The sequence below is a fragment of the Grus americana genome, chromosome 6 (genome assembly GCF_028858705.1).
Source record: "Grus americana isolate bGruAme1 chromosome 6, bGruAme1.mat, whole genome shotgun sequence".
Taxonomy (NCBI): domain Eukaryota; kingdom Metazoa; phylum Chordata; class Aves; order Gruiformes; family Gruidae; genus Grus; species Grus americana.
The window spans coordinates 29,606,424-29,623,813 of NC_072857.1; the positions used below are offsets into that span (position 1 = coordinate 29,606,424).

At 39.7% G+C, this 17,390-nt stretch overlaps 1 protein-coding gene across 3 annotated transcripts in view; it reads left to right on the plus strand.

The window, feature by feature from the left end:
* CCNYL1 (cyclin Y like 1) overlaps positions 1-16,734 on the plus strand; it is a 33,176-nt gene extending 16,442 nt beyond the window's left edge. For all 3 annotated transcript variants that reach the window (XM_054829273.1, XM_054829274.1, XM_054829275.1), the window contains exons 4-10: positions 1,401-1,501; positions 2,964-2,999; positions 3,684-3,735; positions 5,785-5,904; positions 7,964-8,130; positions 11,961-12,123; positions 14,978-16,734. In XM_054829273.1, the coding sequence (XP_054685248.1) occupies positions 1,401-1,501; positions 2,964-2,999; positions 3,684-3,735; positions 5,785-5,904; positions 7,964-8,130; positions 11,961-12,123; positions 14,978-15,094 (756 nt within the window). In that variant the 3' untranslated portion in view covers positions 15,095-16,734. The remainder of the gene's footprint in view (positions 1-1,400; positions 1,502-2,963; positions 3,000-3,683; positions 3,736-5,784; positions 5,905-7,963; positions 8,131-11,960; positions 12,124-14,977) is intronic.
* The last annotated feature ends 656 nt before the right edge of the window (positions 16,735-17,390 follow it).

Below are 17,390 nucleotides of genomic sequence, written 5' to 3' on the forward strand. Positions count from 1 at the left end.
GTTTTTTTAAGCAGAAATACAGCTGGATTAATTTCTCAGCTGAGATGACAAGTCTTAAATGACTCGGTGTTTGAGCATCACTACAGGACTTCCTGTAGGAAATGTATCCAGCATGAAAAGAGAATGATGAACAAACATCATCAGCATGATAAACAAATGATAATCCATTAGTTTTAAAATCTGAAAATATGCTCTAAGCTTCTTCTGCAAATATTAGTTGGTTTTGACACTTCACTTACAAAAAAAAAAATACAAAGAAGATGCAATGTCATTAGTAAGTGGATAAAAAATTATTGACTAGTTAAGCTAAGAATGGAAGTTATTAACACAACGTTTAAAAAATACTGTCTAGCAAAAGCATCTACTGATAAGTTACTGGTAAGATAATGATATTTCAAGTCTGTATTTTGTATGATTATGAGATGGCGGGGTTTTTTTCTTTTTTAATCACAGTTCCTGCTTTAGTCTGCCAGCACCAAGGTGAAGTGTGATTGGATTGTTTTTGCTGGCAAACTCCAGCAGGAATGGGAGATGTTCCCAGGCAGCCATTGAGTTGTGAAGGGTGCCAGCATTTTCATATGGAAGGCTTTCAAGTTTTTAGACAAGGCATTTGAAAAGATTCTGGCAAAAACTAATGAATCTTGAATTGCTTGATTAAAACTCCTCCATCAGTTATGACATCCTAGCTCTAGTGCAAGGCATTCACTAAAAATGCTCAGGGAAGCCTGACTCTAGTGTTGCATAGGAAGATTTCTTACAGTATAAAATCTACAGGATTAGAATAGATGATGGAACATATTGCTGGCTCTGAATAGTAAAAGTAAGGGTAATAGTAGTACTTTATTTTCAGATTCCAGATATTAAAGAAGACATGAGTGAGGTGAGCAATGTCAGGAGGAGGTTTCGGGTTTTTTTCTGAAATATAACAAAACAACACCCCAAATGCAAAACTGTCTTTACAGGGAGTGATACTGGATAACCAGAAAATGTAAAGGTATAGGATATAAAAGAAGGGAGAAGATCATTAGATTTCCCTGTGACTCCATAATCAAATACATTGCAGAGAGGGAAGACGGAGACATGAACTGGCAAGAATGGAATGGAGAAGTGAGAAAATTGGAGGACTTGCTGCTTTAGCTGCAGCTATTTCTGCTAAAAATCACTTATCCAGAAACAACATGTTGTATATTACAAAGGCTGATTTATAAATCTATCTTACACAAAGGGTATCCTCAGGAACTTGATGGCTATAGGGTAGCTTACATAGCAGGAGCAATCGCCTATGAAGACCTCCTCTGCAGTAGCTACTTGAGGTGTAAAGGCAGTATTCAGTATGGTAAACCAAAGCTTACAGAATCCCTCTTCTTGAATGTATTTCTGTTCTTCCCCCCCCCCCAAAGGTTTCTCCTGGGCAGCTTACGAAAAAATACAGCTCGTGCTCAACAATATTTATAGATGACAGCACCGTCAGTCAACCTAACCTTAGAAGCACAATAAAGTGGTAAGAATTGTTTGTCATCAACAAGGGGCTGCGTAGCATTGCAAGGTCCGTTAGCATTGTCTGTTCCAAAGCCAGTTGCACCTTGAACAAGAGGAGCACAGCACTGCTTGTTTGGGTTGGTTGTGGAAGGGGTGTAGAGGTCTGGTTCATTATGACTGCTGAAGCGAACTTTTTTTTTTTTAGTTACAGAGCTAATGCACTGTTGTATTTCAAAGTAGTTATCACTGTGCACTTGAGAATCTGAGGCAGTGCAGAAGTGTGCCAGCATTTTGGGTTTAAAAATGTGTGGTGGGGTGGGGCACTCAAAGGCTTCACATTGAAAGGCAAATCCAGAAACTGTCAATCTGGGAAAACTTGAGATGGATTTTGTATGGAGTTGCAGGAAAAGTTTGCAGGGCTGTCTTTGCTGCTTGCCAGTGGTATTAGTCTGCCCTCTAGTTGTAGATACCAGTATGTTGCTGGCTTTGGTTGTAGTTCTAGCCTTTCTACTTTTTCTTTGTCTGTTATTTTAGGTAGGTGAATTTGATAATTGTTTAGTCATCTTGGTTCTCCAGTGGAAATGGCTGTTTGTGGTACCCAGAACAATAGCTCAGAGTTCTGTGCGCGTAGACGACACCAGCTGAGAATTGAGAAGAGTTTTACTCTTGAAGGGCAAGGAAGGCGAAGCAGCTTCGGGCCCAGAAGGCTTTATTGTTTTAACAGCTTAGTAGAGTTTGGAAATGTCTAAGTTGATTGTCGCTTTAAAGTTTGGTTTCAAACAAAGGTATCTAGCATGTCACTCCTTTTCTAGAAAGGAGGAACCTAAAAGATGGTGCTTGTGCCGTTTTGAAGTCGTGTACACTGGCAACAGATCAGAGCTTGCCCATGACGGATTCCTGTGATGGCAGTGTTCCTGTTGTCACTGCCAGTAAAGTATCTGAAATTTGGGCACAGTAGATGAGTGTCAATATGAAATCTATTGCCTTACTTGACTCAGCAGAGACTGAGATCTGTTCTCATCCCCTTCTTGCATTATGCTAGCATAATATCATCTTTATTCTCTTTTTTTAGACAGATCCTAAATTAGACAGCCAGAAATACAGACTTAAAACATCAGCAGAATCTCTACAACAGTATATGTAACATCAAGTACAACTTTTACTATAATTTAGTTGTGAATAGTCCACATTTTCAATAAATGTCAACTAATCAGGCAATGAAGGTCTGTGTTTAAAATGCAGCATAACGTTTACTTCATGGCACAAATATCTGTACAATGAATGTAAAAGTAGTTTGGCTGGCAAATTTGATTTGGCCAGTTTCTGTTCAGGCAGGTAATTAGAAATGAGACACAGAGTACATGAGAATGTGAGAGGAAGCCCATATGTAATGGATTCTGAACATTTTGCCCTGAACGACAGCTTTTGCGGTGGAATAGTGTGCACAGAATATGCTTTAAGTCTTCTTTTTTTCTCTTTTTTAGTGTAACATTAGCAATATTCTACCATATAAAGAACAGGTGAGTGAACTTTTTTTTTTCTGAAATAACAACTTTATTTTGAGCCAGGGATATGGACTTAGTCACTTCAGTAACAGCTAGTATGACTTAAAAGAGTTGAAAAATCTGGCACTTATGCTATGTCTGCTTCCTCTTTGTTACCGCCTCTTGAGCTGATATGGAAGGGGCCAGTACCAACCCATCGAATGGCACATGCTTCATCGAGAATGAAGCATAAGAAGTCAAAACCGAGGGAGTAAGGAACATACACTTAACTCCCCACAAATCAGCCTTTGGACTTTGTTTAGCTTTTCCTGAATACAGAGGTACAGATTAGTTTTGATGGGTGAAGGAGCACTGTCCCACGTACACATAGCCTGTGCCATTATAGCTAGTTACAGCATATGCTTCAAAATTACAGCTGCCTTTTTGAAATACATGCTATTAATGAGATGGTTTCACATTTTAAGGGAGAACTGTACTAAGCATAATGTGAGAACATGGATAGCTATTCATAGTTTAGCTTCTTAAATAGTCAGTTGTAAGATCTCATTGTTAAATGCTTTGCAAAAATACAATATAACTTCATCAAGAAAAGCTGAACTATAAAATCTGTTTATCCTCTTTAATGAATAATACTTTTTTAGTGGAGGATAGCATTACCAATTAACTCTTGTTGCTAAACCAGAGATTTTTACTTTGTAGAGATTCTGACAGATCATTGGATATTTTTGATGAAAAATCTCATCCTCTCACAGTAAGTGTAACTTTTTGATCCCCTGAATGTGTATCAATATGCATATTTTTAACATCTTCATTTGTATTGTGTAAGTCATAAAAATGCCTTAGCACCAGGTCACAAGCAAATTGATATTAAATCGTATCTTTATATAGAAAATACAGTGCAAACAGTGTCCTCTGGACTTTTGGTATCAGCTAGATCATGAACAGAACCCAGTCTTTCTAAATGTTGCAAAGTATGTTTGGTTTTCTGTGCTTTGAATATAAGTAGAAAGCAAGCGCGTGCTGATTCTTGCATATCTTGCATGCAGGCTTTCTTGTCTGACTCCTTTCTTTCCCTCTTTAAAACTACTTTAATTAAAAGTCTTTCCTATTTATTTAGGAAGACATGGTTAGTAGGTATGTGCCTAACCTTTTAAATGACTGCAAACAGGAGACCATAATACGTGAAGCATCATACAAAGCAGGAGACAGTGAGTTTGGTCTTTTAAAAAAAACCTGAAAGGCAAAATTCTAAAGCAAATGTGCTTAATGCTGCTTGCAGTAACAGCTAGGAGCATTCAGCATGTGATTTCAATGTGACTGATCCTGGTACACCTTTTTAGACAATCTATAAGATGCAAAACCTCATAGTAGAGGCAAACTCGAGAGTGGGGCATGTGCTTTTTATGTCAAGTTTGAGCACTACTAGCTTAATGACTGTCCTACAGAACCATTTCCTTTTGGTTCTCATTTGAAATGAATTTAGCAAAGCTCTAGTGGCTTTAAGAATCCAGTTTGCTCTGGGACTTAGATTAAGCTGCATTCACTCAGTTATCTCACACGTTTGGCTTGTTAATAAACAGTTTTTAATAAACAATTAAATATTTTAAGTTTGTTAAGAGTTTCATCCCTAAACATGACCCACTGTGCTAGGAATTGTACACCTGAATAAATGCAACTCTTTATTCAATAAAAATAATGAACTTCAGGAGAAGAGCTACATAGAAGATTTAACTGCCTGAATCTGTTGTTTCACATTGAAAAATATTTATGTAAGATGAACTACACTTCATCAGACAATTTCTTTTCTTTATTTAGCAACATGACATCTTTTGATCCTTTTGTATAGCCTACCTCCTATTTAATGAGTATGAATAGAGGAAAATCATTGTGTCCTTTACTGGACACTCTGACCTGGCTATTTTAAGCTACAAAACCCCATGAAAATGCTTGCTGCTTTGCTTACCTTATGACTACTTGTTTAATGTCAAGCAGCTAAGCTGTTCTGGTATCTTTATCATACTATAGGTCTAACTTGGAGTGTAGACAGAAACCTGTTTGGTATTGGTCTTGCAGAACCAGTCTGTAAAGCTGGAGCTCTTGAAGTTTCATCCCTCCAGGAAGAGTGCTGAATATCAGAATGTCTGAGGGTCAGAATGCTCAAACACTCACTTTAGGATTGCTTTTACAGACTGCTTATTTCCAAGCTTTTCTCCTCTGTATTTAGAAACAGCTGAGCATCAGTTAAATCTAGCTGTTCATTAGCTTTCTTGTCTTTCTGGAATCTCTGAAGAATGAGTCCTGTGAAGACAGCGTAAGTTACCTTCCAGTTCTACCTGTGACAGAATTATTGACATGTATTCTTCAGCTTTTCCTCAGCTGGAAGGGGAATCTTGTGAAGTCTCTGAATTTTGCCTTTTGAAGCACCAGTGCTTCCCTGGTGTGTATATATCTGTAATTTTCTTGCAGGGAGAAACCTTTTTTTTTTTTGTCTGTAAAAGGTTCCATGGACAATAGTTAGCACCTGTAATGATGGTAGTTCATGGACCTTCCCATTAGCCTTACAGATCAAAAAATTGTTCAAAACAACAACATCAGCTAAGACTACAGTGCTTTGTTTTGCAATATTCATAATATTGCAAAGCTGCTTGGTGCTTTCAATATATGATTTTGTTCTGTGTCTGTGACAGGGAAGGGTTGTATACACTTCTACTCAGTGAGAAGAAACAACCATGTGCAGCTGTTCTTTAAAGTCAGTTTTAAGTAAGACAGATTTTCAGTAATGCAGAGAACTTTCTTTCAGCGGGAAGAAGTTCCAGATGACTACTACAAGCATGACCCTGAACACAAGCACATCTACCGGTTTGTTCGGACGCTTTTCAGTGCTGCACAGCTGACAGCTGAATGTGCAATAGTGACACTGGTAAGAGATGCCTGATTACAGAAACTTGAGGTTTTGGAAGACTTTTTTTTTCCCTCAGTGAGTGACTGGGCTGAACAGACATTATAATAGTTACGGTATCTCCTGAAACCTTGTTAATAATGAAGACACTGTACAAGTGAGTTCATTAGAGAAGGTTTGTAACTAGTCACAGAAGTGGTTAACTAAAAAGGAACTTACCTTTTCTATATATGAATATGTAATGCTTAATTACTTGTCCAGTCAAACATTGTTTGTTTCACGATACATAACTTGCTGCAGAAGCTTGAGAAAGGCGGGACGGTGGGACACCACAAACAGTGGGGTATAATAAGATCAGACACAAAGACATCTTTTATTTCAGTTGTGTGGAGAGGAAAGTGAGAGTTTTGAGTTCATATTAACCAGAACAGTACAAATAATGCTGCCTAAGGGGTTGAGGATCAATACTATAGGAACTCCAAATGATGAACTTTCTCATTATTGTGTCCTTCGATTATTGCCACCTTTATATCAAACTTTTTTTATTAAACCAAAGAGGCTACAACTTTTTCCCCAAGGTGACATGGAGGTACTTGGAACTTAAGAACAACAGTAAGAAAATAAATTAATTAGTTTGTTTGATTTCAGAAAGCAAGATGGATATTAAAAAAATGACAATGATATTGATTAATCTATTTATACACGTGCATATACATATATAATGAAGGGAAAGAAAAAACCACAACCTATATAATTGCTGCATTAGATAATCTCTTAAATTGTACTTTGTTGCATACTAGACTTCAGTCTTCATTGTGGCTTCTTTCTGAAAAACAGTCTGAAAGGAGAACAGAAGAGAACTGTCACCAAAAGACAATGTGGCAATTAAGCAAACTCAGCTTGAAGGACTGTCTTTAATAAGGAAAATAAATAATTAAAAAGGCCAGATAGTTAGAGCTATTGAAACTCTGAAAGTAGTTTGAGGTTTTTGCTTTTCCAAAGACATGCAAGCGATTTTGACAGAACAAGATGATAGCTAACCCCAGGCAATCTAGCCAGCTGAAGTTTTTACAAAAAACAGAAATCGTTTTAAAAGTGGATTTTACCACTAGATGGCTCTGTTATTATAGGAACACTTTTAGTCCACTTGAAGGCTACTAGCAAAGGGTGGGAAGAACCATGGGCAGACCCCAGTAATATAGATTGTTCCTGCCCTTAGATCTGTACAACAGCTTCCTGCACCCACTAGTTCATCTGAGGTTTCATTAGGACCTTGGACTTAGGGCACAGAACATTAAAACCAATCTATATTCAAATTTGAAAGTGCAAATTACTTAGTACATGGATCAATACAGGAATGTGAAATAGCAGAAAGCTTTCAAAGAAGGGACTGATTCAACATCTTTCGACTGATTTGAGATTATGTGGGAGGAATGAGTAAAAGACCAAGACACATCTTTGGACTTGAGTATCTTTCACTATCTAAGCAGTTGGTGATGTAGAGGAAAGCAAAGGATGACATCATAGGTGAAGGACTGAAGCCTGTTCTTTACAGGGTTAAGTAGAACTAGCACTATAACACCTTTCGTTGTGGAAAGATAGTGATTAGTGCATCTTCGTCCCAGGCCTACAGACCATGGTGCAAGTTTTAGTACTTCCTGTTAAGCTGCAAGCGCTGAACCTTAACCGTGATGAAAGGCTAGCGTGATGTTGAGTGAGTTACTATCCCTGATAGGCCCTGATGAGAACCTGTCAGTGATTGTGTGACTCTGTGATGGAAAGAACTCTAGCAGTGTCTCACTGAAACAGCAGTGCTCGCTGCTCAGAACTGATTCTGAGGTATCGTGTACTTTGGTGATCCAGTTCTTGTGTTGTACTGAAAAACACAACTTCTAACTCCTGAAAGCTGGGATTCGAAAGTGTAAGTAGTAATCACTAATACTTATTTTGACACACTTAACAGTAATGGGATAAAATAGTCATACTGGACTGGCATGCTCGCTGCTCAGAACTCAGCTCCAGGTCTTAATTACACACATAAACCTGTTTGTGGTGGTTTGTTTTTTTTTTCTTTTTATAGGTTTATTTGGAAAGGCTTTTAACCTATGCAGAGATTGACATATGCCCTAGTAACTGGAAGAGGATAGTCCTGGGAGCTATTCTACTGGCTTCTAAAGTCTGGGATGATCAGGCTGTGTGGAATGTGGATTATTGCCAAATATTGAAGGACATTACTGTTGAGGACATGTAAGTTGCAAGGTTTGGCTAATCTGCAGTGGTGGGGTTGCTTTGGTTTGGTATTTTTAATGGCAATTTTTGTGGTCATACTGAAAAAAAGGTCTGCCTCTGGTGCTATGATATATGTACATGATGTATCTCTGGTGTCCGGCCTCATTCCCTTTTTTAACCTAGGAAACTTTGGATAACCCTACTTTGAGACAAATATGTATTAATATTTCTAATGACTTGGGTGAGTAACTTTGAAGTTAGTTTTCTTTACCTTCTTTCCCCCAGTGATAAACCATGGGACTGACTGCTTGTTTCCACTAATTTTTTTCATTGGTGTAACTCTGAAGTGCCTAATTTATAGTCTTATCAAAAGTCTTTTTGGGAAGAAAAAAAAAAAGTGAATTATATCTATTCCCTGCCTTCTCCATTTCAGAATTTGAAAAATTGCAAAGTAAGCCATAACTTGTGAGTTAGGTGTCTGCTCTTGTATCCGGCTAAGGCCTAAGTATCTCAAGGCCAGAATTCCTAGCTGCTGCTGCTGGCACACAGATGTTACTGGTGTTGGTATCTGTGGCTGCATGTGTTACATCCAGCTACTGCTACAGCTCGTCCTCTTTGGGTGAGTTTCTAGACTTTCCAACAATGCTGAGAACATCTTACTACTTCTCGTTTATGTAAGGCTGTTTCTTGTATATGTTCTCATCTCAGATGCAGATTTCAGTTTTTCAGAAATTTTGAATCTGCTCTCTTTTCTTGGTGCACTCAGCTTCAAGCCCTACAATTTCTGCAGTTTCAGAGGATGTTCATCCTTGTGGTTCCAGGCTCACACTAGGGGCTGGAGGTGTGCTTATGTGGAGTGGATTTGGCCCATTAGTTTTTCTGATAAATTCCTTCTTGTGAAGTTCTGTCTCTGAGAGCTTTGAGATGTCAACATTATTGTTTTAATTCTATTTGCCAGCTTGTTCCTCTATTTCCTTTATTATCACAGTGGTAGAAATGCTAGAAGGCAAGCTTAATATTATGCTTTCTGGCCTTAATAAACTTAATGACATGTTTTATGTGTTTTGGAGTTTTATCACACTGTTGTGCTGTAATTGAGCATGTGTGCAGGCCTGTGCAGTAACACTCAATTCTAGTAGAAGAGCAGAGTGAGGTGCTAGAGCTTTGCACACAGCACTGGGAGGTTACCTACGTGAGTGTCTGTTCTTGCCCTGTGCTCTCTTCCCTGGATTCAGCCTAAAGCTAATGCTTAAAATTCAGTAAGTAATTATTTATCTGGGACTCCTTAGGAGGAGGAATATCCGGTTTTCTTCCTTTTAGGTGGGGGGTGGCCTTTCTAAAAATGGGGGAGTTACTGCACCAAAACATTTTTTGTTATTCAAGTTATTGCACATCACAAACAGCAACAGCAAACGTAGTACCTTGTTTTATACATACCCCTTGCCTGGGAGTTCTTTGTCTCCAAATGCAGGGCTGTGCCAGCCATGCTTTCAGGAAAGCATAATTAGTGATTTTATACAATGTACATCTTCACTCAACCTAGCTCAGAGTGCTCATCTATCTCAGGAACATACTTGAAGTGTTGCTGCAAATGACTCTGAGATGGTTGAAGTGGGGTCAGTGATGTTGGAAGTGCTGCAGTATACATCTTGCTCTTTTTGATGTCTCTTCTTCTGGCCCTATTTGGGACAAATCAAATTGATAGCACTGAAAATATCTGTAACAAGCAGGATGTTTACTCTCTATTGCTGATGCTGGGTCTCCTGAAATTGTCAGTACTTATATTTTCAAAGCAGTGATGGTGGTAGGGAAAATAGACTGAATTTAGGCTCCCCCGTCCCCCAATTTGAAGATGGATTTTTTGTAATCCCATCTCATTTGAAATTACTTAGACCTTTGAATTTAGGTAAGGGCAGAAACTGTACAACCCCTTTCTGACAGTGGCCCAGGGATGTCCATCCCAGGCCCCGCACCGCTGCAACTTGGCAAGCTTCACTGCTCCTGGGTTAGATAACATCACTGTGATCAGGACCTAGGAAAACTGCTTAAAATACTCAGCAAAATTGAGTTTTAAGTTTATAAGTCTGCTTAGTACTATAGTTAATGGTCAGCTTTACTTGTTCCAATATTTTTTTTTAACTAGTTCCTTGATGGTGAGTATTAGGTATTCTGAATACAGGCATTACTGACAGAAAACAATTGGCAGAGGATTTCAGGCATGGATTTTTTTTTTTTTACTGCGAGGGGTTCTTCTTTTAGGTTTTGGGTAGTTTTTTGTTTCGTTTTATTTATTTCTAATGGGGAAAAAATCAAAGGAAATTAAATTGATATTTGGAAGTCATCCTTTGTCAAAACTTGCTTGCTTTGATGAGAATGAATCCATAATCACTGAAAAATTAACTGTGCAGCTGCTAATCTTGCTATGATTGCTTGTAAGGGGACACATGCTGTTCATTCTTTTGGCTTCATATATTTGTAAATAAGGCACAGAGAACACATGGGCATTATCCTTTCCCAGGGTTTAAACCACTGTTAATAGACTTGTTAATCCAATGAAGAATTGTATTTTTACACAATTAAAATGTATTAGCGTAGTGAGTACAAAAGGGGCAGTGAAGAGCATTTATTCACAGGGTAAATCAAGCTCTGATCAGCTGATCATCAAAACATTATCTGATTTACATTTCTATAGGCTTATGACCATATGAACAGGAAATTAATTTTGGCACTAGGTTCAATGGTACTCAAGTCCACCATGGTAGAAACAAGCACAAAGATGCTATTCATATTGAGACCTGCCATCCAATACTGGACACAACCTGGACGATTTCTTGATTTATTCCCCCCCCCTTCTGATAGGTAAAACATCAATTTTAAAAGCTCCCCAAAAGCAAGAACAGTCTTGGAACTGAATTTGTGCAACTTATCTTCTGGTGTATTCACAGTTGGCCTGTAAGAGCTGCTAAATTCTGTTGAGACTGCTACCAGTGGGAACAATCGTTGGGTTAGTGTTGAACTGAATTGCTTGGCTTGGGCACCATCAGTTTCTTTTAGGTTAACTTGTAAAACATTGTTTTGCCTCTGTAGAACATCTCCGATTTAGCTGACCATGGTACAGTAGCTGAAGCAGCCTTTTTCATGTCATGGTGCTCTCCCCACTTTCCTCCAAATATTTTGCCCAGTGAAAATAGACGAGTGAGTAAAAACTGGACAGTGCCCTTTGACATAGTACTTTGTTATCCTGCCTAATGCTATTGAGGAGAAAATTCCTTCTCCCACCTAATGCTGCTTATTTATTTATTTATTGGAGATGAATCCATGTTGCTTCAAGAGGCTTTTTTCTGTGAGATAATAGCAGCAGCTCTTCATAGATCCATTTGTTGCCGTGGTGATCTGCCTACTCCTTTTGTTAGTCCGCCTCTACTTCAATAAACCCCCTTCCTGTTATCAGCCTGGTGAAAATGTCTGCAAGTTCTTCAGAGCTAATAAACAGCATACATCATTCCTTTCATCTGATCACTATAGTGTGGGGCCGTATGAGAGTGAGAATGGCGCATGAATTGTACAGCTGCACTAATGGAACTCCGAAGAATGAACCTCCCCGGTCAGCCGAGCGAGTGCACGACAGGGCACTACCTTTCTCTCTGAGCCGGAGGTGCCAGGACTCAAAAGCTGCACCTTGTTTTGAGCACTAGTGAATGACCTGTCTCTTGAAACTAATAAAGCAGAGCTCTCGATGACTGTTTCAAAGTTGCTGGTTTTAAAAACAAGCTTGAGGTCTCTTCAGGGTTTTCAGCCAGCTAAAACTGACTTTTTTCCTTTGTCTTCTGTCCCTTAATGCCTCCTAGGAATGAGATGGAAAGACACTTCTTGGAACTACTGCAGTTTAATATCAATGTTCCTGCCAGTGTTTACGCCAAATACTACTTCGATCTTCGCTCCCTAGCAGATGACAATAACCTGAGCTTTCTGCTGGAGCCTCTCAGTAAAGAGAGAGCACAGAAACTGGAGGTAATGGTCTGAGATTGGCTGAGCAGGGGACTCTGTGTCATAAGAGCATCTGTTGCTAATCGTACTAAGTGGCGGTTAGAAAACTTAAAAAGCTTTTAGATTAGTGTATTACAGGTTAATTTAACCCCTTTATAGCTACAGTTAGCACTTCTAAAACCATGCCTAGGCTAAGCTAGTATTCTGAGGGAAGGACAGAGATGATGGAAGTCTAGCAGATTGCAAAATAAAATGGATGTTACTTTGGGAACCATAGCTCAGCTAGGCTACTTAAGATTGAAAGGATTAATGGCATATTTAATGGATTGTTTGTCCTTCCCTGGTCACAGTCTGTATTCCAAGCACCTAGAGACAGTCACATTCAGACCTTTCTAAATACTACCAGCTGAAGGTTTCCCACTGCATCCCACTGCACAGCTGCTTTTAGATTTAGATTTAGAGGGAGCACTCTTACTGCTCTCGTGGTTTAATAAACAGCTGCAGAAATAATATGTTTCTTTTCACAACTTTTAGAACCTCACCTTTCCAAAGAAATGTTGCTTTAAGGTAAACTTTTGGAATAGCCATTTCATAAGAGTCCTTCAGAATATCCAGAGGAGCGTAAATACAGATTACTGGCCCTTTCTGCTCGATGGGAAAGGCTGCCCTTCTCTGAGTCCCTGCAGCTGCCTTTGTTACAAAGGCTCGTTTTAAAAAACTTGAACTTTTGCGGAGTCAGTCTGTCTTCCCAGTTGTTGGAGATACAGAAGACATTTTGAAAATATCTAAATTACCTGGGTTCCCAGGCAAAATTTCTTGTTGGATCAATGCAACCTTTCATCTGTCCAGGTTTAATTGATGACTCTCCATGTTGTTTTGTTGACCTTTCAACAAAGGCATTACCGCAGGCCCTGTGTACACTGATACCATAGCCCCTTTCACAGAGGGGTGTGCTATGGTATTCTCTGCTTATATTGTTCTATTGTCCACCCCCAATAATTCTGCCAAGTGCCAGGTTTTTTTATTTTGTCCCAGAAGTGGCTGAACTTTGGGAATAAGTGTGGTCCTTTCTGGTCCTTTGGAACGATAGGTATGATATGCCTATGAGTTCCTCTATTTAAAGTTAAGCAATGCAGTTCTTCTGCTTTGTCTCACCCTTGTTACTTGCACTTTAAGCTAACACTGTCACTAATTGTAAATGTGGTTGTAGGGCAGTTCATATTCCACAGGAAATTGTTTACTGAACTGCTCAGTGCCCAGGCAAAGTGGATGATTTACAGATTGTGAGCCTGTTTTGTTTCTTCTTTGCTAGCGTTTGGGGGCTTAGTATTTAAAACCGGAGTAATTCTGAGTACAGTATGTGATTTACCATGATGCGCTTACTAATGCATGTATGTAGGACATTTTGGGGTTTAATTCTAAAATGTGATAAATATTTAAACCATTTGCTCAAATTTTTAATTCTACCTTTCGGTTAGAAGCACACGAGCAGTTGATAGAAGCCTGTATGAAGCAGTGAATTAGTATTCCAGGGACTGAAAACTGATTTACACCATATGGGCGACTGGGGCTAAATATGTCAACACAGGTTGCTTTATGATTGATGTGCTAGCATTAAAACAGGATGGAGAGTCTGTCTGGTCTTGCACTGGGAGCTCATGCAGCCAGTGTCTCAAAGAATGCCACTCTTGAGCCAAATGCATGCCTCCAGAAGGTCGGCAGAAATAAATGTAAATAATTATTTTAAAATACACTTAGAAGTTTATTCATGCTCAGAGTGCTTTTCACCTTTTGAACTTCCAGAACACTGGGCTGTGCTGAATGGGTGCTGCCTTAAAGGGAAGGTATAGGCTTGTAGCTGATTGCAGGACTCCAAAAGTTCATCTGGTTATAGGTGGTAAATTATTAATGGAGGTAAATGTTCAGGACTAAAATTCAGTTCAGCCTTTTATTACAGTGTCCTTATTTATTTGCATTGATAATACCTGAAGGTTCCAATCAGAAATTGGCCTTGCAGGGGAGGACACACAGTGTTTTGTGGACAATCATGTGTTATTAGGATTTAAATAATTAGGCTTGTTACTGGAATAGCTGTGCCTGAATAAAGGTTGCTTGACTAGGTAGATAAGCAGAGCAGAGGCAAGCCAATAAATGGGTGAAAAAGCAGTTAAATATTAAGTTGTCCACATGTGCTCATATTTAATAGCTGTATTAAAGTGCCATGGCCTTTGTCATGTCATGGAGCAGTGGGCTGCCCTCCCTTCTCAGACCTCTTCCGGAGCCTGATCATGTGAGTGATCCAGTGAAGAGCAATGTTGCAGGCGAGGGTGTAGAGAAGGTAAAGGCAAAATGGACAGCCTAGCAGAACTTCATTTCCTAGGCTTTCTTGCACTGAGTGGCCATGGGCAAGGTGCCTGAGGGAGTGCAGAAACCTTTTCAGTCCGAACCTTTTCTCTCATAGAAATGGCTGTGTGTGTTTTTGTACTGCTAAATTTTTGTGCTGCTGCATGCATCAGACCTAGCTACTAGGTGCAATTTTGAACATAACTTCCACAAACTTGTAAGTCTGAAATGGATCAAAGTTTTTCATTAGATAGCGAGACTGGTAAGAGAATGAAGGTACTTGGATATGGAAGCCACTCACCTTTCTTATGTCTTACTTTCTGACAGATAGGGTTCTTGTTAGCCTGGGGACAGACCCTCTTAATATTTTCCCTTCAAACTAGTTCTTTTTTACCTAGAATGAGAGTAAATAAGCTAGTAGCATCACTGCTACAGAGTGCCTGCTCTGTTGGTATTACACTTGTAAAAGCTTCCTTGAAATGTTCAAACTTTTCTAATGTGTATTTTTCATTTTGTATCTGAACGTGGTATCCAGGCTATCTCCCGGCTGTGTGAAGACAAATACAAAGACTTGTCAAAAGCTGCTATGAGACGATCTTTCAGTGCTGATAACTTAGTTGGTATTCGCCGTTCTAATGCCATCCTCTCCTGAGGAGAGAGAAGGGTGCCGCACCATGAACCAGCATCCATATGAATCGGAGGAGTACCACCACTCCATGCACACAAGCCAGCGGTGATGGTGTCTTCCAGCAAGAGGAGGAGAGGAGAGTAAACTAGCCAAGGGAGCCCAGAGCTTGAGGAGCATACTTGGTGCAAAAGACAAGACCTTTGTCAAATCAACTCTCTCCTCCTTGTAATGTATCCAGAGGTGCAAAAACAAACTTCTCTCCCCCACAGATGTTTGCTTACTATGTAGGCCTATAGCTGTGAACTCTTGACATTTTTAATAATAAGTAGTTTTAAATTTTAGAATTTAAACACTAACCACATGACTATAGTTACAATGTTCTTCCCTCCTCTCCCCTGTCATCCAGAGTCTCGCTGCATTTGTATTTCAGGTTGATGCAGTGTTAACAAAAACAAAACATGGGACTCTTAAAGTATAAAGCCACTCTGGAGCTGAAAACAGTAGCATAGACACATGTTGACAGCTTTTCCCTGGTTTGGCTACTAAAAGCTGCTATTATTTGTGATCTGTTCATAACCAAGAAGCTGCCCAGCAGGAAGGAATTCCAACTCTGCACCCACAACTTCACTCCAGTAGAGATTGATTGTCAAAAGACTTTGAATGTTTTGACTGGGGGCAGAGATATGGTTTTATGTATTGTTAAAATGTATAGGGTCCATGCTGCATTTCTTGTGAATTATGGTGCTTCTCTCATTTTCTAATACTTATATTGCTCTGGAGGAGATGCAATCTGTATATTTTTTTTCTGAGGCATTGAATGAGAAAGTTGGTCTGGAAACATCATCACCATCCCAAACTGTAGCAATCCAGTGGTGAATGGCGTGTGTGCAGCACTGCTTCTCTGAGTTCAACTGCAGATCTCTTGTGCTATATACAGTGGAGTTCCTAAAGCTGATATTGTGCATCCATCTGCCTCTCCTTAGGTTTTTGTTTCCTGGGAGGGATTTACATTCATAATGAGACAGTAATGAGTTTGAGAATCCTGGACTACCTAACAAGGTAGATTGAAAAATACTGTGTTCAATTGAGAATTATCAAAAAGCTTTCTATAAAACCCATTTTTTTTTTTCCAAAGTTAAGTTTATCTTGTGCAACTGCTCTAGAGGCTTGGGTTTTGCTCTTTCTGAGACTTTGGAATGGAGCTTACTTTCAGGCTCTGAAACCGAAGTCTAAACAGGATAAGTATTATTAGACTCTTCCTGTTACAAGTCTTTGTAGTATCTTCCCTTCTTGGATCCAAATAGATACTAGGCGGTTTGTCCTAGGAAGGAGGGAGGATCTCCCTCCGAATGGCACGGGTTTTGTGCACTTCCTCTTCCAGCCAAGGCCCAGAAGCTTAACACTGAATAGCAAGTCCGTATTGCCTTTGAGAGTGGGGCTGTCTGAGTGTAATCATCAGTTTGGCTGCACTCACTCGTTAAAAATGATGCATATAGTCTTTTGTGGTATGCAAATATGCCAGCCCCTGGCTCCCAAATCCATGGAACTTGGCACTTCAGGTATTGATCACAATTCAATTTTGAAAATAACGCTACATCTTCAGGTGGTTTTCCTTTCTCATGTTTGTATTAAAAGAAAAGCTAATAAACTCTATTTTAATTAAAGCTAAAGGTGAATTGTGTGTTCTGTACAGTTGTCTGATTTCATTTCCCCCAGCGTGTGTGTTAAGGCCCCTCCTTGCCCTGTACCAGCCCTCACCTTCATTTTATCATGGTGACTAGTGAAGGTCTGGGGAGCCGGCAGCAGAGGTCATGCGGCAACTGTGAACTGCCTGGTTGGCGGCGCAGGGCAGCAGCCTGCTTCAGCTGAAGGTGCGGTAGAGTCTTGCGCAGCTGCCGGACTACTCCCACGTGTCACTCAGATTCAGAATTTGACTTGGGCTGTTCAAATAACTACTCGCTGACAGTTTCTTTGCACTTAAATGGCCTTTAAGTAGGGACAGTCTTTCTGGAGGTCATTTGATGGATTTTGAGTCCTCCCTTGAGGAGCACTAAATTGGAAGCTACAAGTGACCAACTCCTGGATTGACTTGTGACCTAATTGCTAATGAGCTTTTCTTTCCGTAGCGCTGCCAGGGATGGGTCTGGCTGTACTTTGTGGGCTGGCACACAGCTTCTGCAAATGCAGCCGTTCAGCTGTGAGGTGGCTCAGCAGAAACTTGGGGCAATCATTTACCTTTTTTGCCAAATGAGGTGAAGGTTCTTCCTGCTGACCTGGATGGCAGGTGAATGACAGCTCGAGCAGTCATTCATATCCTGCA